This window comes from Neolamprologus brichardi, chromosome 20 (assembly GCF_056152115.1).
Source record: "Neolamprologus brichardi isolate AB-2024 chromosome 20, ASM5615211v1, whole genome shotgun sequence".
Taxonomy (NCBI): Eukaryota; Metazoa; Chordata; class Actinopteri; order Cichliformes; family Cichlidae; genus Neolamprologus; species Neolamprologus brichardi.
The window spans coordinates 7,488,918-7,514,459 of record NC_142123.1 but is presented as its reverse complement, the minus strand read 5'-3'; the positions used below and the strand labels follow the sequence as shown (position 1 = coordinate 7,514,459).

General features: G+C 40.6%; 1 protein-coding gene across 2 annotated transcripts; it reads right to left on the bottom strand.

Annotated features, from left to right (window-relative positions):
- Nucleotides 1–1,087: 1,087 nt before the first annotated feature.
- On the bottom strand, nt 1,088–24,830 carry gnas (GNAS complex locus). 2 transcript variants are annotated; one of them, XM_035905635.2, is made up of 14 exons: nt 24,652–24,830; nt 23,445–24,310; nt 23,112–23,250; nt 17,799–17,871; nt 14,174–14,228; nt 13,955–14,074; nt 8,903–9,000; nt 4,910–4,964; nt 4,523–4,596; nt 4,320–4,378; nt 4,108–4,228; nt 3,675–3,805; nt 3,206–3,273; nt 1,088–3,060 (listed from the first exon to the last, which is right to left on the bottom strand). In XM_035905635.2, exons 3-14 carry the CDS (start codon nt 23,248–23,250, stop codon nt 2,914–2,916), a joined length of 1,140 nt encoding a protein of 379 aa, XP_035761528.1. In that variant the 5' UTR covers nt 23,445–24,310; nt 24,652–24,830; the 3' UTR covers nt 1,088–2,913. The 2 variants fall into 2 exon arrangements, with proteins under 2 accessions (XP_035761528.1, XP_006785487.1); XM_006785424.3 differs by having other exon boundaries at nt 23,112–24,310.
- Nucleotides 24,831–25,542: the final 712 nt, after the last annotated feature.

The following is a 25,542-nucleotide window of genomic DNA, read 5'->3' as shown; positions in this document are numbered from 1 at the left end:
CCAGTCACTCTTTGAGATCATTATATTACACATGTACTTTGAGTAGCAGTAGAAATAAATGAATAAAGAGAAAAAACAAAAACAAAACAAGAGGAGCCTAAAGAATTTATAGAGCTAGACTTCAAATAGCAAATATGTTTGATACAACAGTGCATTCAGATCATACTTCTGATTGTAAAAGCTGCAAGACAAGGCATGTCTAATTTTTTTTTTGCTGTGGTGGGGGCAGGGGGGGGGGGGGGGGGGGGGGAATAAATAAATAAATATCAGCACCGTTAAAGATTAAGCGATTTGGTCCGATACGTTACTGATTTTCACGAGTGGAGATCAGTTTTTTGGTTGGGAGCTAAAGACACAGGTAGATGTGCAAAATGTTCACTGCCATGAGGATTGTTGTTTTGCGAATTACAACAGTCATAAGAATCGATAAGCTTGGATGCACTTTTGTCTAATAGTGTTGTTGATTTCCATCCCCTGAGTTGCGTAGAGTGTAATGACAAAAACATGACAAAGCAGTTGCTGTTTGCACCAAAAAAAAAAAAAAAAAAAAAAAAGAAAAAAAAAAGAAAAGAAAAAAAATCTTTATTTCATAGAGCTCCTTTTCAGAAAGTAGACCCATATTTGATGTACACATTAAATGAGACTAGGGCACTGAAATGAGAGATGCTAATACTGTACAGGCTGCCTCTGCTGTGCAAGGCTAGGCAGGAGGACCCCCTCCCCCCTCAGCAGAAAAGAAAAACAAATTGTTCTTTTTTTTTGGCCATTTTTTTCTTTTTTTGCAAAAACAATAACGATTTGTGTAGAAACAAGCAATGTTTTGCATCTGTCACCTCCCACTTATAACCCTTCAGTGTGTGGAAGAAAAAAAAAAAATCCCAAACAACTTCAGTTGAAAGGATTAAGTTATAGCAATATGCACACCATCAAGTGTACAATTTGTCAAGGTTCATTTGATTCTAATAAAATACTTTAGAACCCATATACATTTCATATTTATCTTTTTGGGGGTATATGGATCAAAAAAAAAAAAAAAAAAAAAAGACATTAAATCATAAAGATAGGCTAGAAGGAAAGGGGGGGGGGGGGGGGGGAAGAAAAAAAAAAAACCCAAACAAAAAACCCAACAACCCCAAAAAACAAAACACTACTAAAGCTACAAATGGTCATCCACCATCTCCAAGGAAAGGAGAGGAGAAAGAATTAGCTTGAGAAAGAGAGAGGTGGGGATAAAGAAAGGGAGAGAAGGTAAGAGCGAGGGAGGCAGGGAGAGGATTGGCCAAGCTATACAGCGCAGTATGACACCCACTTTAGCTCATTACACACGTACAGTCGTGATCAAGGCACAGGGATCTTCTAAAAGTTATTTTTTCCTCAATAAAGTTGTACAAAATAATACATTTTACAGTCTGTACAAGAATAATAGTTCAGCAGTAAAGTAAAGACAGACATACAAAGGAGGAGAGGAGGAATGGTGGAGGGAGGAATGGCAGGGAGGTGCGAGCACACAGGTGGGGGCAGAAAAAATAAAGTCCCATTTTGTTGTGTTTTTAATATTCCAAGATTAATATATCTTATTTTCTCTTTAAAACGAAAGAGCACTGCCAGGAAGGTAAAAGTGCAAATGGAAAAGGTGGCGGTGAAGAGGGTGGGCGAAAGATGGAGAACGTGTAGAGAACGGGTGACAAAAGGATGACAAAGAGTTGAGATAAAGAAAGGGCGCACAGGGCACAATGGCACAAAAGTCTACACAGACAAAAACAGCTGTGGAGACAGTATAACAGGATGAGAGTTCTCTTTAACTTATATGGTACTGTACTGTTGAAGGATGCCCGTCGCCCTCCATTGAAAGTTCCATAGAAGTTGGCATTTCTGGTTCTTTTTGTTTTAAACTCAATATATCCTCCTCACGTGATGCTCCGATACCAACAAGGCAAAGTCAGGTGGCAAAACAGTTCTGTAGAGAAGCCGCTGGCGCCCCGGTCAATCACGGCCAACACCTCCCATCAGAGAAATTCAAATCGCAGTTGGCTCCCATCCCGTTTTAGTGAACACCTGCTCAAGTGAAGTCTCACCAACACACCCGTGGTCTGGTTAAGTCTGTGGTAACGCTGCTCCTCTTGGCTCGGCTTCGCCCGTTTAATCTCAAAAAGCACCGACCCAGATAAATTAGCCAGCATCTCAACGAAACGTGAGCAGGTACGTGCGTTGCCAGATTGACCCCCTGTTGTGCAGTCCAGTAAAAAGCAGGTGAGATATGTTGTGTGTGCGCAAGCAGAGCCACTGGATTTAAAGATGTCTCTAAGTGAAAGGAAGGTTTGGTGTACATGGTTTGAGTCAAAGTCCTGAGCACAGTGCTTGTTTTTTTTGTTTTTTCTGTCTCTCTTAAATACAGTGTTCAGTTGATCTGCTGTGATATATTCATTCTCCATTTGCAGTAATTCATCTCTTTCCCAATTACACTGAAGTAGTAGCTCTTAGTTTTCAGCCCAATCAGGGGAGAAAAAAAAAAAAAAAAAAAAAAGGGAACAAAACTCAAGCTGCAGCTCCAACCCTCGCTGCAGGAAACTCAGTCCGGACTGGGCCACTTTTTTTGTTTTTAGGAAGGTGAAGGTAATGTGACGATAACATAATGTCGAAAGGTGAGGAGCTGGGAGTATGGCTGAAAGTCAAGACTGAAGTCTGTTTTATGTGTAAGCCCCTCAAACCCATCCGTCAAAAATTCTGCATCAGGGGAAGTTCTGGGTTCACGGCGTGTTTACTATAAGTGCGTGTGTGTTTTGGCCCCTGTTGTGTCACAAGAGCTCTCATACTTCTGCAGAAGAGTTCAGAGACGCAGGTTCAGGGATTTCTTTTTCGTCTTCCATAGTCCGATCTGGTTTATCTTTTTGGCCTAACACCTTTCCTCTCCCATCACAACAGCTCGTACTGCCGCAGGTGCATCCGCTGGATGATGTCTCGACAGTCATTAAAGACACGGCGGATGTTCTCTGTGTCGACGGCGCAGGTGAAATGGGGGTAACAGTAGTGCCTTCCATCTCCACTTGCTGTGCTGATCCTCTGTAGAAGAAAGGAAAAGTTATGAAGCTGCTAAACAACTTTTGGACACGTTTCTGCTGCACAAATTTTATTAGAGCATAACCCCCGCCCCCCACTGCATACATTTAAAAACAACAAATCCCATGAAAGACAGCTACACACTTACCAGGAACTCATCTCTGATGAAGTACTTTGCCCTTGTAACACGCGGATCTTCTCCAGGTTCTGGCGTCGCTGTAAGAGGAGACAGAGGCCAGTGACTAACTTCTCACAATATGCAATTTAACAGGTAGATAATTTAAACATGACAATGCAACAACTAGTAAGGAGACACTACATCTCTATAGCAGAATGTGTAAGACGTAAAAAGAAGCTTTCCACCTCACAGAGCAAGCGCTTCACTACAAAAATCTTCTAGGTGTATCGAGGATGACCCCTTGTGGTGAATGATATCAAAGGCACCCTTTCAAATTTCTGGATGAGTTGTTGCATCGAATTTTCCAGTTGTTTTTGTAATGATAAATTTCATTGATGAAAATAAAAGTGTTTTCACATCGGTATAATTATTTATTTTATTTAATCTTAACAACACACACAAAATGCTCAAAATCAGATGCTGTAGTAAGGCAGCTCACCATCATCAGGTGTGGTGTAGCGAGCAAATTCTGGGAAGTATTCTTCGATTTTGGACTTCCCTGCCAACACCTTCTCTGCAAGCAGGTCTTGTTTATTTAGGAACAAGATGACAGAAATGGTCCGCAGCCACCTGAGGAAGACGAGAGACTGAAATAAGATCACACTGAAATATAAAACTGTTTCCAAGTGTGAAAAGACAAAGTTCAGTCAGCCAAAATAAGCCATAACAGGCGTCAGCAGATAAGAGTTCCCTTAGGACTTGCTCAATGTGTTCTAGCTTCGAAACCATGTTTAATAAATAACTTGTCTACCCTTGAGAAGCTGAAGTTCTGCGAAGGCTTTCTGATTTCCTATGCTGTCAACTTAATCTCAGGATTCAATACAAAACAAACTGCAAGTCCACAGGATGACAGGTTTGGCGTCTTTCCTCACCTGTTGTTCCAGATATTCTTGAAGAGGTTGAGGGCCTCCTGTAAACGGTTGGTCTGATTGTCCTCTCGGATCACCATGTTGTAACTGCTACTGGCCACCACAAAGATGATGGCTGTTACGTCTGAGGAAGAGGGAGGAACGGAGATAAATCAGACACCCTGAGAGAAAAGGATACGAGTCAAGGGAAGTGAGAGGAAATAAACACCACTTACCATTAAAGCACTGAATCCATTTCCTGCGCTCATCCCTTTGACCGCCGACATCAAACATACTGTACAGATATAAATGTAAACATGGAAAATGCTGCCATCATGTGGAGAAAATGTATATGTACAGCAGATTTGTGTTTATATCCTCAGCCGACACTGTAGATTACCTTTGAATGAAACTGTTACTCTCCACCCTTTTTACTTACTGGAAATTAACTTTGTCCACTTGGAATCTCGTCTCAAAGATCCCTGAAGTCAGTACTCTGCACCTCAGCAAATCCTGGTGAAAAGGAGTGACAAATGTAACAACAACAAGGCTTTTATGTGCCAGATTAGAGTGACAAACCTGGAGAAACACTCACAAGATACAAATCCAACATATGGAATATTTGGACAATATACTGAATTTCAAAGTGAAAAATAAGAGGTTATAACACATTTGAGTTTGGCACCAAAGCAGCAAAAGCTTAACTTTAATATGTGACAGGGACCAAAATGTTAAAGTCCCTTCCTCATGAAATACTATTCAGGGGAAATAGTTGTATAGTGAAATGTAGGATATTATTAACTTTGTAGTGGAAGAAGTTCCCCACCTGATCTGTTGGAGTGTAGTCACTCTGTTTCACAATGTCGATCTTGTCTAGAAAGCTGAAAAGACGAGAGACAAACAAAGGCAAGAGAACAGTTACCGAAGTAATACTATAGACCACACAGTGGTTTCATATTTGTAAGACTTGTACAGGTGTGCTCAAGGAGTCAAATGAGAGACAAAAAAAAAACAAAACTGGTATAATACCAGGCATGACTGTGCACTTTTTCTCCAGCAACACTTAAGTATCATCTCTCATGTACATCGCCACAGCTGTGGTATTATATGAAATACAAAACCAGTTTGCCAGAGAGGCTGCCTGTGTGGTTTTGAGCCCGACATACTGAGACTTAAAGTCTCCAATAGATACCAATAAAACCAACTTTTGAATTTAATTGTATTTTTCTACAGCAGGTGACCTTGAAGGCAGAAGCATCCTCACTGCTCACTCAATATGCAGGGAAAACACTAAAGCTGTTGTCCAGTATGCCAAAATGCGTCAATCAATGTGAAAGCAGGGAGTGAGCATAGCTACAAGTGATCATGACAACTCAAAGGGCAGAAGACGATAGATTCAGGTTACACCCAGCTTGAGGAAACTAAGATCTTATGGAGAAGAGCGCAGTGCATTCGGTAGTTTTAATATGTATAGTATTTAATGTAGCTTTTTCCTCACTCAAGGTGGGCCTCCTGCAACACCTGCAATTATTTCACATTTGAGTAAAAAGAGGACCAAGAAGTGCTATGTTAAAGAGCATAACAAGCCGCAGGCAGCATTCAAACATCTTGCCAATGACAGGTCATCAATGAGACAGTGAGAGAATCTTTGGGATTCTTTGCAGGTCCGAGCAACCACCAGCCCCATCCGGAGAGGGAAGAAAGAAAGAGAGAGAGAGAGAAAAAAAAAAGTGTCCAGAAGGAAAGATGAGAGCACACACGAGAATGGAAGAGGTAAAGAAACAGAAGGAGAGAGACAGAATGAAGGCGTAGTGGCGTCTGTCTGACATTACAGAGCAGATTTCAAAAATAGCTCCCCAGCGCCCTGGCCTGCAGCACGGTTACCATGGAGACCCAACCACAGGCACTATTAATAGTCTATCAGCACCCAATCTCGTGCAGCTGGAGTAGCTCCAGAAAGAAGACAGACGGATGGAGAAAGGGGAAAAAAGGAGGAGAGAATGAAAGAAAGAAGGATGAGTTTGTGTTGTGTGCAAGGACGGAGGAGGGATCACAGACTGGACTGTACCACTTGAGTGAGGAAATCAACTTTTTAAAGATCAAACCGATCTAAACTTCTCAATGACTGGATGCATTATTCACCAGGATGGATTTATTAGTAAAAACAGTCGAGACTACAGGGTCATAGTCAGGAGCTGAGCAGCGAAGGTATCCTCCTCAAACATCACCCCCCCCTCCTCTAAGCATCCTCTGATCTGTAGATGACTCAGCCTCCGCCATGTTTGCTCCCAAACCCTGCAAACTGCAGCTGTTACACGACTCCTTCACTATACATTTTCTTTGTGGTTTTACCTGCTTTTGTTTGCAAAAAATATAAACTGGACAACTCTGACCCATTAAAAAAATATATACATTTAGGACCCCCCTTAATCACTTAATGTATGCACATCCAGATTTTAAGATTTCAACCAGTGACTCCTGTCTCAGCTCCCTTTTTAAAGTCATCCACCTTTGTTAGGATGACTCCATACTCCTGACAGGTCATGATAACTTTGCTGTTGTGATTTTTAGAAGTCCGCAGGTATTTAATGTATCCCAAAAATATGACCCTTTAAGTTTTATTTCAGTGTTTACCAGGACATGAAAACTGCATGTTTAGAAACACCACTGAAGAGCTTCGATATTGTCGGATTCACTCCCAATTGAGATGATTTCTAGCTAGTTTTCCCTCATTAATGCACTGAATCAGATATGACCATCACATATGACCACACTCGTCATTTACATGTGTAAGGGTGCGTTGGTGCCCGCACATTGGGAAAATGAGAGGAAACAGAAGGAGGGCGTTTCTATCTGCTGGGTTGATTTTAAATTAGAGCATCATGCAACTTTGTTTATAGACGAGCTACGTTATCTCTTTTCCTCAACTTTGAGTCAGTGTGTGTTGTTGAAAACATGCAGTGTGTGGTGAGGGTATGGAGAAGGGTTCAGAAAAACAGAATTGAGTCTTTGTTAAGAAACGTGTCACAGTCAAGTCAAAACATTTGGTTAAGTTGTTTATCTCATAAACTCGAGTATGAGCACCGGTTACAGTAGTGAAGTCCATAACTGTATGTAGAGGTGGTATATGCCGATATTACCTATGAGCTTTCTCCTCTTGATGGGAAATAAACTGGATCTCATTGCATTTAGTTTTTTGTTTTTATATCTTTTTTAAAGCACAGTAAATATTATGAAGGGTGCATAGTGCTTCACTAACAAGTAGATTTTTTGGTAATCTCTCAGGGAGCTAGAGCATTCATACTATCCGGTCTTTAAGTCTGATATTATTAGCCGTTTCTGGGTCCAAGCTACACTTCAAACAAATATAGCAGTATCAGAGTTACAAACTGCCTAAATTCTTTCCTCTTTAATAAAATGATCAATGTGACTGCTCTACCAGGTGTAACAATTATGGTGAATGCCTGGATGTTAAACCTAACAGCCGGGAGCTAGCCGGGAGCTAGCGTCCAGCTACAGATGGAAACCATGATCTGATTGAGATTTCTGAAAAAATTAAAAACTTACAGCTCCGCTATCACAGCTGACAAAAATGAAGATGGAAAACTAAACAATGATGTTTGTAGGGTTACTGAAGTTGGACTAGCTGGTATATAATGTTGTTCTATGTCACTGCAAGCTACACAGCTATGGTTTGCATAATATAAACACATTAGCACACTAAAGTTGGAAGATGAATGCCAACTTTTTTCCACTCAATAGAAGGTCATGTGATGGTTCCCGATGGTTAGGGACAAATGCAATTGCATATCAGGAAGCTGTAAACGGACTAAACTTCAGTCAGGAGAACAACTGAGATAATCCATTCAAAATATGAGGTTAGTCATTAATATACTACTCCATGGGGCTTTAGTTACATCATAAGGTTTTAAAAGCTGAGCTTTAAAAATGAGTAGTGGTAATAAAACCGACAGAGGTCGACAGTGATCACTGAATTTTTTGTGTTGGGGGGCTTGCTCAGATGAAATTGAACAAGATACAAACAAAAACCCAAACAAAAACCAAAACCAAAAATAGCCTTAATAAACGCAGAGTAGTTTGGACCTGGAAGCAGGGTTCATACATCACTTAACAACCGGATTGACGAGGCTAGGGCTCACATTGCTATCATCTAGTTTTGAGTCCTTAGTTGTCATTTAATCTAAGGAAATAATTTAACCAGATTTAAGGAAATTAAGGTAAAATGCACTTTTCTATAATACAATGTCTCACTGCCATATAGGAGTCATGAATTGAAAAAACCCCAATTAGTATGCCTTACCTGACATGAAACCGCTTAGTAGCGCACACGCTGGGATCATGATGAGCATGTCTACCCCAGATTTCACCCTACTTATGCTTTAGTCATAAAACCGGACGTATTAGAACAAATACGAAAACATACTTCAGTCTCTACTTCTTTGTCAATAATGCAACTGTTCATCCTGCTTGTAACTGGCTTCCAGCAGGACCTGACACCATCTCAAACTGAAAGGAGCCGCTCTGCTATGCAACTTTGAGGATGCCCCAAGTACACAACATTTGCCTCAGATTACTAGTAATAAGCTTCTGTAACTCAAAGCAAACAAAACAATAAATAAAATATGACAATTAAAACAACCCCAATGTGAAATCCATTGTATGCAAACTACACCAACTATAAGATAACCACACAAAATGCCACCACATGCACAGTATCAATAAAAACTAGAAGTTATCCCTCACAGAATCCTTACATTTATAAATCATGTCATCATGAAGTTGAACTTAAGTTACTTACTACTGTGCACAGTCGATTAGCTGGTACTCATTGGATCTCTCATAGCAAGCCCGGACGCCTTCGTCTTGCCACAGTGTCTTTGCGTGATCGTAAAACTCCTGAGAACAAGAAGACGTGGGGTGGGTGGGGGGGTGGGGGTGAATCATACAGGCAGAGCAGAAGCATCAGCAAAAGTTGGACATTGTTAGTAATCATGTTTATCATGAAATTACAAAAAAACAAGTTCTGTGTCACTGCAGTGGAAATGCGAGACAACATTAGAACCCCTGCATGATTAAACAGGATTGAGCAACAGCTCATGTGCTTAAACATGTTTCAAAGTAGGCGATTGTGTGTATTCCTTGTGCATGTTACACTGAACATGACATGAAACAGAGGGGGGGGAAAAAAAGTAGTAGTACAGGGCTGTCTGTTGTCCATGATGTGTATGTAAGGGCACCTCCTGCTCAGCGTTTCTGTTGACACCATATGCAGTGTACGTTGTGCCTGGGCGATGTCTGTGTGCACATCTTTAAAAAGGTAAATAAGGGTGCAGATTCCTCATAGCAGACAGACTTTGTGACTTGCAGACATCAAATCAATGAAGCATTTATCCATTTTGCACTCTTAACACCTTTGCCGATTTAATTTTAAGGAAGTAAAAAGTTGCAGAAACAACAGCAACAACACCACCTCTGTGTGTCACTCACTGACCACTTTGAGCACACCCGTTAAACCTGACTTGAACTGTCCGGAGCATTGTACATGCATTCTTCTTAACTGGCTTCATGGTGGCTGGTGGTGGGATGGTGGTGTGCTGGATTGCATAACACGGCATGTTCCCAATATTTTGTCCACTCCATTAACATACATTCGGGGTGGGTGAAGAAACATTAGGTAATGTCAAGCACTCCGGTACACCACCAGCCACTATGAAGCCAGTAACAAAGCTGACTTGTCGCTTCTTTAATAACATCAAAAACTGAAAGTGTGCAAGCTTTGTGAAGGTGGAGTTGACGTTTGAACTGCTGCTCAGGCTTACAGTAGATTTTACCAAATGAAGTGGCAACACCATGAGAATCATTGCTATAAAAAGGACCATTTTATAACTGCAGCATCCAAACCCTTCATCCTTAAAAATACGCAATACATATTTAGCACAGTTTTTAAAAATGGATCATTCGGTCTGCTGCTCCTGTGAGAGGACTACTGAGCAACGAATTAACTACATTTTTTTTGTGAACCTCTCTCTCATCAATGTCACAGAAACATGGCCATTAGTCAGGTGACTCTGCTCCTAGATTTAAAAAGGAACAAGTCTGATTTCCTTTGAGTCTTCCAATCCCTATGAGCACACTGTTGAGCATTTTGACAAAACCCTGTGTCTCCACATTCCTAATCAGGGAGGTTTTCCTCGTGTACAACAGCGTGTTGCCCGTGTGTGTGTAGCTATACGCACGGAAGCTACTGAAATTTACTTGTGGCTGTAAGGTGGTAACACCTGTTATTGCTGACATATCACCCCAAAATAACTTCTTAACACAAACAGCACAACTAGTTTTTCTGCCGATTTAGATGCCCACTCTAAACACATATAGTATATTCTCCTTCATTACAGCCAAATTCATTATATTGCAAATTTACATTTTTTTTTTAAAATACCAGCATCTGTGCTGTGATATTGACATTTAATATGAGATATGCTGCTTCTCTTACTGCAGATTTCTAGGCATCACTAGATTGCGATATGAAATATGTGACTGTTTGATCAATAACTGCAGTTAGTTGCTAAACTAAGAAAAAAAATATCAAATTGGATGCGCTCATTTAAAGAAAATAAAAAAAGGGGGGAAATTAAGAGCAGACCAACTGCAGTGACTCAAAAGGTATTTTGTATGTGCAGAGCCATTTTTAGCTCATCTATAAACTAAACAAATGCAGGTCAAAAATATCTGGTTTCTCCTACACTACAGGAACAAAGGTATTGAATCACCTACACTTTACACCTACAGGAGCTGTTCAGCCTTGGAAACCCATGCCATGTAGCTCCTGGTGCACAGTTTGTGTGCTGATGTTAATGCCAGAGGAAGTTTGGCGGTTACTGAGTCAGCGGAGTGTTAGAGCCTCAGGACTCGACGACCCTGCTCTGCCACTTTGAAGCAGAGTTGCTGTGGTTTCCAAACACTTTGACTTTGCAATAATACTACTTAGAGTTCATGGTAGAATATCTAGGAGGGAAGAGATTTCATGAACTGATTTGCTGCAACACTACTATCCCTAATATAGCACCATGCTCGAATTCAGCGAACTCTTTAGACTGGCTCTTTCAGCAGAATTTATAAAGTCAGACTGCACGGCTAGGTGCTTGATTTATACATTTGAATTTGAAATTTAAAGTGTTTACCAAAATCTACATAGTGTGCTAGAGTGGGCAATAGACAAATGGCTGTCTGTTGCACATAAACACTGGAATTTGCTGTGTGCAGCCATATGTAGGAAGTCATCCAGTATTTACTTAGTTACAGGAATGTGCCGTTGACTTGCTGTCTATTAATTTACACTATGTGCTGCAGAGATGAGACATTAACAAATTTGTGATTCAAATTGCAAACAAAATTTGCTCTTCACATTTTACAAATGAAACACTCTCATTCCATAAACTCGGTTAAAGTTAAGAAATCTGACTTGGTAACAATTAGCGCAGCCCTCAAGTCATCATGTAATGGAAAAGTAAATGGGCTTGGACTTATCTTATCTCAATCATCCAGCAGGCAGTCTACAATAATGTACCTGACAAAATAAGGATCTCCAATCATTTTCAATCTGCACTGGATTCAATTCCTCGTCTCCATTAAAGTCCTAAACCGGTTTGACCGTGGTAAACGGCTTTAAACTATTAATGTTGGAATTCACCTGTTCACAAACCTGCATGTGTCACGTGTGGACATGTCCGTCCTCGTAGCTCTTTACAACTTTACCAGCACTCTGCTTGCTGAATTAACTGTAATACTCCCTCCTTTAAATTAAAAATAAAATCTAACCTAAACATTTATAGTGGCAGGCGCACAGGGGCACTGTTAAAGCCAGTTTAAAGGCAACTGACTTCCTGCAAACCAATTCCCGTTTCATCCTGATTTACCATTAGTCTTCATTTCGAGATAAATTAATAATGTCACAGTCCTGACTGGAAGTGATGATGTGCCTATGACGCTCACCTACACACACACACTTTTCACCATCATGTTTTATAACTTGGAAACTATGCCATGCTTGTCATAAACAAGTCATCCAACCAAACAAGTAAAACGACCATAAACAAATAATTGCTTCCCAACAGCTCAGATTGCGTGGAATTCATTGGGCAGTGGGGTGATTTAGTGGTTGACGAGAGTGGCTCGTAGGTTAAATCTCTCAGATTTGAGTCCTCTGACAGCTGATTCGTCTTAATGAATTGTTGCAGAGTTAGATGTGCTGTCTGCTTACAAACTACAAATCACTCAGGGTAAGAGTGTGAGCTCAGTGCCACTATGTAAATAAATGGGTGTCTGGTGAGGATAGTTACTTGACTGAAACACAGCTGCCCCTTTAGTTTCAACCACCCCACCCCCATTTATCATTTACGAACTTTATTCACATTACATCATCTTTATTCCTAGAGAACTTATCCTTAAACATCATCTTATCTCTGTGTATCCATTTAAAATGATGTCATACAAGGAGGCATACACGGAGATAACCTTCCCAATGCAAAAGCGTTCCCATTGCCAACCACGGCACCACAAACCTTCACTTCTGGTTACGCTGTGGTACACTCAAAACCTCAAGTTTACAATCCCGTATTAAAGTAACACATTTTCAACTTTGAGCAGCCGAGACCAGCTAATGTGAAACAAGTTTCTTGTTTAATAAAACAGTTAATTGATATATCAAACAGTCTATATATGTGATGATGCATGATATGATGCATTACTATATGGACAGAAATGAGAGGCAGTTTAGTTGCCCCCCCATAGTTCAATGCTTTACTATCGGGCAAGACAAAAATCCTCATTTGACTTCTTATTTTCATTTAATTGTATTTTTTTGACTCAGCGTGACATGGACATATTGGCAGCTGATAAAACAAAATAAACAGAAGTAACAAAAGCTTTTTCTTGAAAATGTCATACAAGACTGAGTGACCCGAAACCTCAAGCCCAACAGGTGGCTGTAGATAAACACTGACTCTCTAATGTCTACACTAACGTTTTCGTGTTGAATGCATAACTTACTTCCCATGCATTGCACTAGCCCTCAAACAGAGACTTTTGCAAATGCTGCTGAGCTCCAGCACTGCAGTGCAGTGCAGTGCTAACTACTACACCACCAGTGCATGTCGGCATACCAAGTGTCAGTTGTCTTAACATACACATTTTCAAGATGGAAAAAGATTCCCAAAAATAATACCACTGTTTCATCTTAAACTGCTATAATCATATTAGTGTAGGTATTGTGCAAACCTCCATCTCTTGGGATAGACAATTAGTTAATGGAAATATCCCGCTGAGAATACCAAACCCACACAGACATTACCAGTGGATTCATTAGTAAACCCCAGTGTCTGAAACAGTCTCTGGACACAGTCTTTAACCGTTTCAAGAGATCATCACCTGTGACACTGGGAGTAATTCATACCATCATCTACTGAAGTACAAACACACAGCTGAAAAGGCCATGGCTCTGCTACAGATCCATTATACAGACTTTAAAAATAATAATAAAACAAATTTAAATAATAAAAATCCTAAAATGTACCTTACACATCTATCCCAATTTCTGAAGCAACCCAACAAACTCCAAGTATATAATGTCAACTCTACAATTCTTAGTAGAACATAAACTGGGGCAATGAACTATGAAAACGTGAGCCATGAGTTCAATTTGAAAGAGTAAAGCTGGAAAATTACTGTCATTATAAAACAGTTCTGAAGCTCAAAGCAAGGCAAACAAGAAAAACCGCTAAATAAATTACTTAAAGAAAGCTACATGTCAAAGTGTGGGTTGATATGTATTTGGTGATATATTGCTACTCACAGATGGAAAATCAAAGTCCTTCTGATTGACAAAGTTGAGGATGTATTCAATCCGGTACTGGTTTTCAGGACATGCCAACTGGACAGGTGGGGTTAGGGTACTCATAGCTGTTACTATGGTCTGTAGAAAAGACAAACCCAAAGAAAAACGTTAAGATAACAGGACAGGTTACAGCCGCATTTGTCTAAGCTGCTACTAAACCACCAACAGCACACTTACCTCGATAGCCTCTTTAATATTATTCTTAATGTCCTGGATTTTCTGCTTCTTCTCTCTGAAACAGAAAAGGTTCAATGAGAAGCAGTAAATTACAGAGATACTGCAAATGTCTGCAGAACAGGAAAAAAGTGCATGCATATAAAAAACTGTTATACTGAGATGAAGTGCTCACAACATGTAAAACAAGTTCTACTTTTGTCTGCAGGTGATTTGTTATATACAGAAAAAGTTAATATCCTAAAGATTTTGGATATTAATGTTTAGCATTTAACCTGCAATACATGGAGACCACAAATTAGTCATAAAACAGCAGTAATCTGAAACTGTTAAGAGGGAGCAAAATACAGTAAATAAAAAGACAAGACATAATTTGGCGTTAAAAAATAATTTAAGGCTAATGGTGACAGAATGATTACATTTGTTTTTTGAACCAGTCGGTGACATTTTGTCAAACAGCGTAAAAATCTGGACAAAACTGCATGATACAAAAGCAACTTCACATCCACTGAAAGAAAACAGCCATTCCCACAGCTTGCACTGCAACTCTGCCTCTCTTCAACCATTATATTTACATCAAAAACATGTTTAGTTTTATTATAAAGTATCATTTTAATGAAGCTTAGGAAAAAAAAAAAAGTGTTAGAGGTCCCTCTTACCCTGACCGGGTGTATTACAGTCCACTGCATTAGGTTTGTTTTTGGTCTGTATGGGTAAACAGACCTTCATTGACATGCATGCTAGCGAAATTATGTCTGTCTGCTGTAAATGATAGCTGTGTGTTTGAGACATTTGGACTCTGACAAAAATGTTTCTAATAAAAAGGCAACCAGAGAGCCAGTTAGTCTATCTTTCACCTTGAGCCTGCCAGGACAACAGTACATTGTGTTTACAATAGTTCCATGTCAGTGACAAGGGTGAAACGGTCCCCTTTACAAACTTATCTACACTTAACAGCCACAAATGTATGTATACAGCCAAAGCCATGACACCACAAGCTAACTTCTGTTCACTAGCTTCAGTGACTTGGCATTTCTGGCACTCAGTCTTTGTGGTGAAAAAAACAAAACATATTTTAAACCAAACCACGTGTGAGGTAACTGGAAAGAAAAAAATAATAAAATGGGGGTAAGAGGAAGAGGTTATGAGGGGGAACTGGAGAGGCACCATTTACATTTTTAAACTGATAATCAATGAAGACTGTCACATGGTTGTGTGATCTCTCCAGAGAAACTGCTTCCCTCTGTGTGGTTAGAGAGAGATGGACTTAAAGATGCAACATATATGCAATATGTGCTACAGTGATTGCGTCCAAAAAACATGTGTTCAACAAAAAAGAAAAGCGTTTAGGTGGATGATAGCCCTTCTAAAGAGGGTTTGAAATCAATATCATTCTGTACTCTATTAATTAATCCATATTATGCAACACTAATCAACTGGCCATCTATACCAGGGGTGTCAAACATGAGGGGTGGTGGCCAGAACGGGCCCAGCAAAGTCCCCCCCCCCCCAAAAAAAGAGAAAAAACAGACTGAAACTCATTTTTAAAGCTTGCTGTGTTGGTTTCATGGCCAAGGGGGTGGGGGGGATAATAATAAAATGAACTGCTTTGATTCAACTTTAAGGCCCATCATATGCCCCTCCCCCTCAATAGAAATGTCCCAAATACCCAGTCCTCATTTTTGCCTACTTTCCAGTTCCAAATGCCTTGCCCAAGGGCAGCCAAGTCACGTTTGTTCAAAGAATATGGAGAGATGAGTCATCCATTCATCTATTTCCCAAATCATGCCGGCAATTAGAACTGCTAGTCTTCCGGTCACGAGACAATTACTCTGACATTACCATGATGCCACAACACTCAATCCATTCACCCCAAAATTCTTTTTAATCACAGGCCTTATTGAACCCTTTAAGGCCCAAATCAGTATATTTATGTCCTGCCTGGGGATGCAGGCAAATTAAAGCACATTATTATGCTTGTCATGTGAAGACCCACATGCAACTGTTCTGAAACACCGTTTTGGTTTAAAGAGACCTTCATTGATGAAGGTGATTAATTCCAAAGGTGATGTCTGATCAGACATACACAGACAATACACCTAACATGAAAATCCTCCAATTGAGTGAATCTGAGGACAGGAATGAGCCATACAGGTCTCAATAAACACAAGTCACATTTATGACTCCAATGGCACTCTACGGGTTTGTTTCTTAATGAAGACAGAGATCCCACCCATGCAAGCAGAGACAGACACACTGACACACTGTTCTGTGTTGTGGAGTCACACACTGGGTCATATGCCCAAGTTTGCCTTAAGTGCTGAAAATCTAGCCTAACCTTGCGAAGATACTTCCATCTTATCAATACATGACCACCACCAGACCAATACAAACCCAGACACATACAAACATCTCATTTTACTACTGAAACTGGTTAAGCAAAAGTTAAAGATGTGCTCCCAAAACCACTGAGGAGGGGGGGGATGCAACACAAGTGTAGTCTTTAGAGTTTTCACACAGAATCCATCAGAGGGAACAACTATCAGTTATATTGTTGGAGTGACCTTAGGAGACCCTGACAGAAACTTGTGCAAGTACTAGAAAAGTTCAGCTGCTGGCTAGCTAGCTCCAACTCCCATCTCATGTTCTATCGGAAAGCTGACCAGGACACTGATCTAGTGGTCTTTCATATCATTCAGCCTTCTGTCTATTTTGTCTGGTGTTCAGATGGACTTCTGCCCTGGAGATCTCTTGCAAGAGCGCCACTATCCTGATCTTAAAATGAGCAGCATTGCTAACTACTCTTCAACATGGTGGAGCTAGCAGTTGAGGCACTGGAGAACAGCAAATTATTGGAATCATTTGTCACAAAGCCGGCTTAACTTGACTTGTAGGTGAGCAGTTTTTAGGGTACTGACTGTCAGTTCTTTAAGGCGGCTTGGGAGTACCTTACCCTTACATGCACGCTTCTCCTTACCTGGGCAGATTTCAAAACTTAAACTAGGCCCAGTCATAGCAGTCAATTTAGCTTTGACCAGAGCTGGTCAACAATGAGTGAGCTAAGTGGCATCATAATGTCTTTACAGAGGATTAGCTCACTAAATAATCACTTTTAGCCAAATCAATAAATGTCTATAATTTCTGCTAATACTAGCATATCAATAAATAAATTACTTCAATGCTCCAGGGCTATATAGTAGAAGATGAAACTACCTTTAGGATTCTATTGCACCATTTTACAACTGAATCAATACAAGTTAGGTCTACTAAAAGTTGACAAAGTATCCCACTATATAGTCAGTTCTCTTCACAGTCAGAAGCCTACAGGCTGGTCAGCGACCCCTTGGAAACCTCCAGTTGCTAGCGAAAAGTGTAAATTTGCCAAATGGTTGGCAAGTGGTTGCTGGCTGTTGCTAGGTCAAAGTAGTTGCAAAGAGGTATACTTGTTTCATTAGAAACTTATGACCATTGACAGAAACTCTTACAGGGGTCTCTGTGGCGCTGAGAGGAAGAGATGTAGATTCAGCCTGGGATAAAAGTCTTCAAACCCACAAGCCAACATGAGCCTCAGTCTTAAAAGAGCACTCAGCAGGATGCTGCTCATTCTCAGCCTCACTCTAGTACTCACTCTGCATTGAAGCCGTTGACATGTAGGATCCTCATCTGTTTCACTATGGTGCTCTTTCCCGACTCTCCAGCTCCTGTGAGAGAAAAAGTGAAAATGGATTATGTACCTTACTGATACATGCACTCAGTGTTGGGATAAAATGGGCGTTTATCTGAAATACCAGTTTACAGTGTAAGTAAAGTACAACTTCCTTTATGTGGACACAAGCACTGTAGCTCACTACAAGGTTAAACCGTCCCAAACTGTTATGGTTTGACTGAATAAGCTCTAAAGAAAAAACAAAAACAATAAAAATCATGCACAACTTTTTTTGGAAGAAGATTAGAGTATAGGCGGATTAATCCATGACATTGACTGATCGATCATAAGAGTTTGAGTAAATCGCTAAATTTAAACTTTGATTCAGAAAAGCAAACTTTCAGTACAAAGCTGGTGCTAAGTTTTAAATATAACACAAATACAGAGAAATGGGCAGTAGGTTCTCCACCATGATGTTACATTTTTGCTTTTGTTACAGAGGCTCATTTTCTTTTTGTTTTGATGAACACAATTAGCATACAGTTGCCTGCAAACTGACAATTAGTGCAGTGCCCGCTGTAACAGGCATGTTCGCACCAGTGACATTACTATGAGGTCACAGAGGTGTGAGAACAAGTGCAAATAAGGCCACCAATAAAGCACAACACTAGATTAATATTATCCAAGGGGCCAGAGAACAAAAGACCTTGAGATTCCTTTTTAAACTACTTCAAATAATGGTTTAATTTTGAATAAAGTATAACATCTTGTTGCGTCTGCCCCTACCATCTCTTACCCTTTAAGCAACTACGACAACAACAAAAAAGCCCCAAAACAATTCGAAAGCTGATTTGTGTGTCCTGGGGAGAAAACATGTTAAGGTGAGCACACAAGAGGAATATTCTGATCATTCAGCATTCATTCTGCAGCATCACAATGACACCCCCCCCCCAAAAAAAAGCCAGCACCAAGAACCATCTGACAAGAACAAGATGCTGTAACCCCCCAGAGTCGTGATCTCAACACCATGCTCTCAGTTAGACTAAGACTAGCTAAAAGTATAACATATCATAATTCTCCTAAGATACTGCATGAAAAATTTGAATTGTTAAAAAATAAATACATAAATTAAATCCAATTAGGGATTTTTTGTGTTTGTATTCAGATGTCAACAATACGCTTGTCGTCACTTTATCTGAGCCTGAACCTTGCTGTGTAATATTGTATATGGTCTGTGTGTTATTCATTTTCGTTTCTTATTTCTATTTTAACAGACTGAAATTGATAGCATGCAGCACTACCGGGCCGTTAGTGGTAAGCTGCTGGTTGCCAGATGAATTGCTTGGAACTGCTCTAAGAATGAAACTCAGTTTTTGCCCTGTAATATCAAACCTACAGCATGCAAGGCTACATGAGGTGTGAGCAAATTCAGTTACAAGACGCAATGTACATCAAGACGTATGCTTTTCCTGTTTCAGGCCTATTTATATAAATTTAAAAAAAAGAAGAAAAGAGGCCTGAAACAGCAGTCTTCTCTTTGTCATTTTAGTTATTTCTGGTGTTCACTTACATTAAGGTAAAATTACATTTACCCTTAATTAAATAAAGACAAATATGTAAGTTACCAAAAAATAAAAAAATAAAAAAAACCCAAACCCCCCCAAAAACCCAGTGTACTTAAGGTAAAGCTTAAAACAGACTTAAGCACAAAGCCACAAGTACATCAGTTTGTTTGATTATTTAATATCTAGAAGATTAAATATTTATTAGGTGTTTTTTTTTTTTTACTATTGCTTGACATGATGAGTGACTGTTAAAGTAAATGTCTAAATACATAATTACATGTAAAACCTATTTTGGCATTCTACAGTATTACAGCAATACTGAATATTTCACTTAAAGTTAAAGGCGTAATAAGTGGCATGTTTGTACAGATGTCATTTATCTTAGGGCTCTTTTCTCCCTTTCTGTCCTACTTTGGACAAATGAAAAAAAAAAGTTAACTAAATACATTTCCAAGGTAAGAAGAAAGTCTAAAGTTAAAAATAAAAAAAATAAAAAAAATAAAAAACTTAGTCAGCTTTACATTAGCATCATCTGACAGTTTGCACCAGTTTAGGCTGCAATTCCCAGCAATGAAGTGCAACTGTTAGTCAAGCACATCAGAGAAGCCACACAAATCTGGGACTTGTGCATTTTGATGGCTCAGCTTGCTACAGTATATACAAGGAACTCGTAACATCATGAACTCGACGATAACCGATGACCTCGTGTGCTCCCTCCTTCTCTGCCCATTACCCGTCTTTTACCAGACTACATTGTGAAACAATAAAATAAGGATATAAATACTAAAGTACACTTTAGTTTGGAGAATGTTAACCACACAAATGATTTTAAAAAGTAGGTCATATATAGCCAAATGAGTATTATCCAAAATGAAAATACCCACTGACTTTAACACCTTAACAATGGCCTCCAATATGGAACTTTTGTCACATGTCCACAGTGAGCATAGCTGCTAGTAGACCCTTTAACATTATTGGCAGTTCTATCAAATTAAATCAGAGAAGATACACCAGAATGTCAGACATCAACCAGCCAGAAACAGAATGATAGAACAATACTTTGGTCCATTATGTGGCAGAATTGTTGAAGAAAATCAAGATTTTTCCTCCAAACATAACATCCCAGTGCACTTCAAGCTGAGCAACACCCTCAGACTAAAACTGGTTCAACCCAAGGACAACACACACAAACATAAGCTAAACAGCATAGTGTATGCAGTGCAGTCAGGAATACTGGGACCTTTAAACAGGACAAACCAAACAACCACCTTACAAATGTATAACACAACATAAGGGAGCCACCTCAAGACTCAGCTGTACACTTGTACCTAAAGGAGAAGGACACCCGTGTTCACATTTTCATCCAAGACGGACGGTTTGAGAGGGGAGTGAAAGAGGCCACCTAGGTCCACTTTGATTTGTTCATTGTTGAACACCAGCTATCACGACCTACAGCACAGTCTCAACAGTCCTTCCCAGGCATTACAACCCCCACTCACACTTCGCCTCAGGTGACCTCAATAGCTCACATGATGGTGGGGTGGGAGATATGATATAAGAATTTCATACCATGCCCCCAGTGACAGAATGACCCATGCCCTTTTATTTTTTTAACACTACTGATCATGCGAGATTCCACATGATCAATGTTGGGTCAAGGACCATCTCCAAAGAGACAACCCCAACTAAGGGTTCAATTCCTGGAACTGTCGGTCATTTTGGAAGTAAAGAAGCCTCTTTGATAAATCTAAAGAAGCCCAGTTATGTTCTTTTCAAGCATTCAACACAACCATGATCTGGATGACAGAGAACCTGCAGAAACATGAAATCTAAACTCTGCCATTAGGCCCTTGACAGCCACAGAAGTCATCAGCACTGACAAACTCCTGCAACATTGCTTAAACTAAAACATCAGATTGGTTGCTAATATAGTTGTACGCTAACACAGCATTTAAAACAAACAACAAAAAGAAAATCCTTGTTCCTTTGTTTTGCGAATACTGTGGTAGCATTAAAGATGCTATTGTTTTTGTCATGGCAAACTCATTAAATATTGCTTCACATGTAATGTGGCATCTTAAACCTGTTTACATTAACACCCTGAGAATTTAGGGTGCTTTTTTATAATGAAGAAGTCTGACAAAGATGCCAAATTAAAATGTAGTAATTTATAGGATAATGGTGTGCAGCAAAATGTGGTGGGTTCCACGTCAGGAAGCATGACTGTTCATCTGGTGTAGTATCATGATGGACAAGAGCTGAACTGCATCTTGAGCACCCTGCAGCGTTCTGACAGAAAAGCTAGCTTGTGGGGTTGACCAGTATAAGCACAGAGCAATCCAGTAGTCTTTTTGTACTGCTACCCTTCACCCATTGGGTCTTATTTAACAGGTCTCGTTAACATGGACCTATTAAGGCTTTAATTAGACTGGATGGTTAATCCAATCAAAAGCATACTGAGAAAAACACATAAATGATCTGCAAATTTAAACCTTGTGGGCACGCATGCTCAAAATTTTGCTCTGCCAATAGATGGTCAACATTGTGTTTTAGCTAGGCTACAATACAAACCGACACCACAAATGATGAAGAATCTGTTAGGTTGTGTGTCCAGCTTTAACTCGTAGACTCTTTTTGGTCAATTTACTGCATGTCAAGCTGCAGAGATCATCTTATTACCAACAAAGCTAACACAAGGTCTAGTAGCTGGTGTGAACTGAGTGTCCCTTTTTTTATGCTTACTTACCTTTGCTCACCCTTAAAGGAAACTTTTTTTTTTTTAGGGTCGCATTTAAATCAAGCTGATATTTTAGATATGAAAGACCTAAAAATTACAGAAGGTATATTTGTTTTGTCCTTCTTTCCAAAAGTCATCACAACTTCCTCCCTAATGCAAGTAGTGACATGTCATACAATATCCACCCTCAATAGTGATATGTTCAAAACAAATTGACCCCCTCCCCCAAGGGTCCGCCGCAAATTCTTAGAAGTCAAAACCCTGTGAATGGATATACGAGGAGGGTACAGATGAGAGCTCTGCAGGAAACAAAAAACACTCTTATATAATGAAAGAGACCCAGCCCACCTAAATTTTACTCACACAACCACATGTTGCGTCTTACACATATTCATTTCTTCATTAACCAAGTTTTAGTGTGCTTTTCTTTGAGTCACATTATCTTATGTTTGGGCTACACACCCACAAACTGGCATGTGATGTAAAGCTTCTGTTAGTTTGGCAAATTTGAGGCCTGCATGCATGATTAGCGCTAAAATGAGCACTGTTCAGCATGCTGCAAAGTCACAGTTTAATACAACTGAAAAAGAAAAGGTGTTAAAGAACAAACATACATAACTTAATGATCAATTAGGACAGGCTGGTTCAGATTGATGTTGGTGCTCATTAATCCTTTAACCACTGCAAGCAGTTTACCCTACCTTACAGGTTTGCCTCACTGCATACTCTAAAACCAGCCAATGGGCTGTGCTACAGCAGGTTTGGGGAGTTAGCATTGCAGAATGACAGTCTGACAGCAACATGCCAAAAACCCGGCACCGTATTGCATTTTTGGCCTTATGCAAGAGCAAAGTCACACTGTTGACAATGTTTCCCAAAACAACATCCCAGAAAGTTTTGCAGGGAGGAAGCAGGGTCTCAACCGTCCAAACTGAGAGGCCTTGTCTGTAAAGCAGCAAGCACATAAGATATGTAAAAATGTGTCAAACTCACCTAGAAGTAGTAGTCTGTGTGTTGCTCTGTAGATCTGTTTGTCCTTTTGGAGCTGCTTCTCTATCTTTTTGTTTGCTTCTCTTTGAGCCTTCTCCTCATTTCTCTGGTCTTCGGTCTTACTGTTGCCCAAACAACCCATCTTCCCGCAAGAAAAAAGAAAAAAGGGGGTCCAGGGGAGGAGGAAGAGGTGGTGGCAGAAGAAGTAGAGGAGGAGGTGGTAGTGGTGGAGGGGAAGGGAAGGTGGGGGGGGGGTAATGTAGAAAGAAAAATAAATCAGATAAACTAGTCTAGATGCCTCGTTTGACCCGCGGATTTGGCAGCAACGTTACCCACATTTACACCGTTTAAGGTCCGTGGCGCCCCTCTGTAGAGATTTAGAGTCCGTAACGCGTATTTTGCTGTCAGAGAAAGGGCAGGATACTGTTGCTGACGACACGGAGGCCGCCTTCTCAGTTTGCTGAATCCGGCTCGGGCTTTTCCCTTTTATATGCAGTAGTTTGTGTTTCGTTTGTCCAAACTCTTCCCCCCCTTCAGCAATGTAAGATAAAGACTTGTAATCCACAATGTCCGCTATAAGACCCAAAAACGGCGGTTCACCTCAAACGGAGGCAGAAAAAACAGCCTAATTTGCATCTCCAAAAGCCCGGGTCTTGCGTCTCACAGCTGCCCGTGACAAGGAGCCGAACTCGGCGTGTCCGCAAAGCTCGCCTGTGCTGTAGCGCCGCTCGTTACCACGTCGCTTTTCATGACAAACATTTCCATGGGTGTATACTTAGACTCTATATCTATTCTGTCTCCCCGACGGCTGTCTTCGTCGGGGACCCAGCAGGACAGCTGTAAGAAAATAATATTTACACCCAAACGAGCTACATGTGTGGCATTCTCGCTTCTTCCGTCGTCATCCGGCTCTTTTTCATTCTCTGCATCAAATCAGCCCCAAACTCACTGCGGTTGTCTTTTCGTCTTGATCCCTCGCCACCTCCAAATCCGAAATGATCCAGTATCCCCCCTCCGATTTGTCCTCCTTATATGTGATGGCTGTTCCTTGCCGTTTTCTCCTCCAAAGGGCCTTCTCTCTCTCTGCCCCTCGCTTTTGTTGCTGAAATGTGTTATCAGCCCCTCACATCACCACCAAGCCTCCAAAACTGCGCACCGATAGACTTTTTTTTCTTAATTTCTGGCTCGACTCCGATGAATCCCTTCAAGAGAGAGAGGGGGGAAATCATTACAAAAAAATAGGAGGGGGACAAAATAACAGAAAAAGAAAACGTGACCAAAGACGTGAAAATCCCTCGAAATGTATCCACGTTTCTTGCAGGTGAAAAAGCTACACCCGCTGTCAGGCTCGGCTTTTATAACCTACATACGGCCTATACATGTGCACACGCACACACGCTGTCATACAAACATACATTTATATACACATATGTAGATTCCTCTTGAATCCTAGGTGGGTAAACAGGCTACAGACTTGACACTACATGTGCATTTACATTCACAAAAAGTAGGACGCGGGGCTGTTGTAGCAGCACATTCCCACCGTGAAGGCCGCTCCCCTCCTGGCCGCTGGTCGAGGAAGGTGAAAGACGGGAATACCCGATTCTTGGAGGTTATTATTTTCTCCCTTTCTCTCTTGCTTTCTCTCTCCGAGAATAGTAGCCTACATTGAACAGATAGACAGCGCTTTTAGAGAGACGGGGTGGGGCCACACAACGCTCATTGAACCCTGGGAAGGAAGGACCGAGAGAGGAGGAGGAGGAGAGGCCGCTTCGCCTGGTCACGTGACCCGGGTGCGGAGCCGCGTCAGCGGCGTGGCTGTGCGGAGAGAAAAAAAGGCGCCCTCTTCAAGGAAAAAAGACCAGAGGTGGTTTGTATGCAGGAATAGCAGCACAAGACCCCTCTGAGCAGGGCTACTCAAATTTGAGAAGACCACTAGATATGTTCTGTTACAGACATTTATTCACGGAAAAGTACAATCACATCAGCAGCGGATTATACTGAGTTATACTATTAGGAAGACTGGTGCATTAAGTTACTTTCAATGGGCTTAACTCTATTATGTCCATTTCTTAAAATCTGCTAAAATAGTTTTCCATAACTCACGATTTAAATAATCATTCTTTATCTTGTGAAATAAGCTGCCCTCACTTTAAGCTAATTCTGACTGGCTTTCTCTTGTAAAGCACGTGAGTGCAACAGGCGCATCCAGCATTTTTTTCATAGGGGTGGCCATATGGGGGCCACTAAAAATATTGGGGTGGCACACCAAAAACAGAAGAGTGCCGGGCGCAGTGGGGGGGAGAGGGTGACATCGTGAGGGACATACAAAGTGACACAAATGACAAAAATAATGCTTCAGCTCACTGTAGGGCACAGGTGTCAAACTCCAGGCCTTGAGGGCCGGTGTCCTGCAGGTTTTAGATGTGCCTTT

Coding starts and splice junctions, on each gene's coding strand:
- gnas (XM_006785424.3), bottom strand. CDS start 23,250: ATGGGTTGTTTGGGCAACAGTAAGACCGAAGACCAGAGAAATGAGGAG. Junction 14,229..17,798: donor GTCAACGGCTTCAATGCAGA/GTGAGTACTAGA, acceptor TTTCTGTTTCAG/AGAGAAGAAGCAGAAAATCC. Junction 4,229..4,319: donor ATGGATTCAGTGCTTTAATG/GTAAGTGGTGTT, acceptor CCTCTTCCTCAG/ACGTAACAGCCATCATCTTT.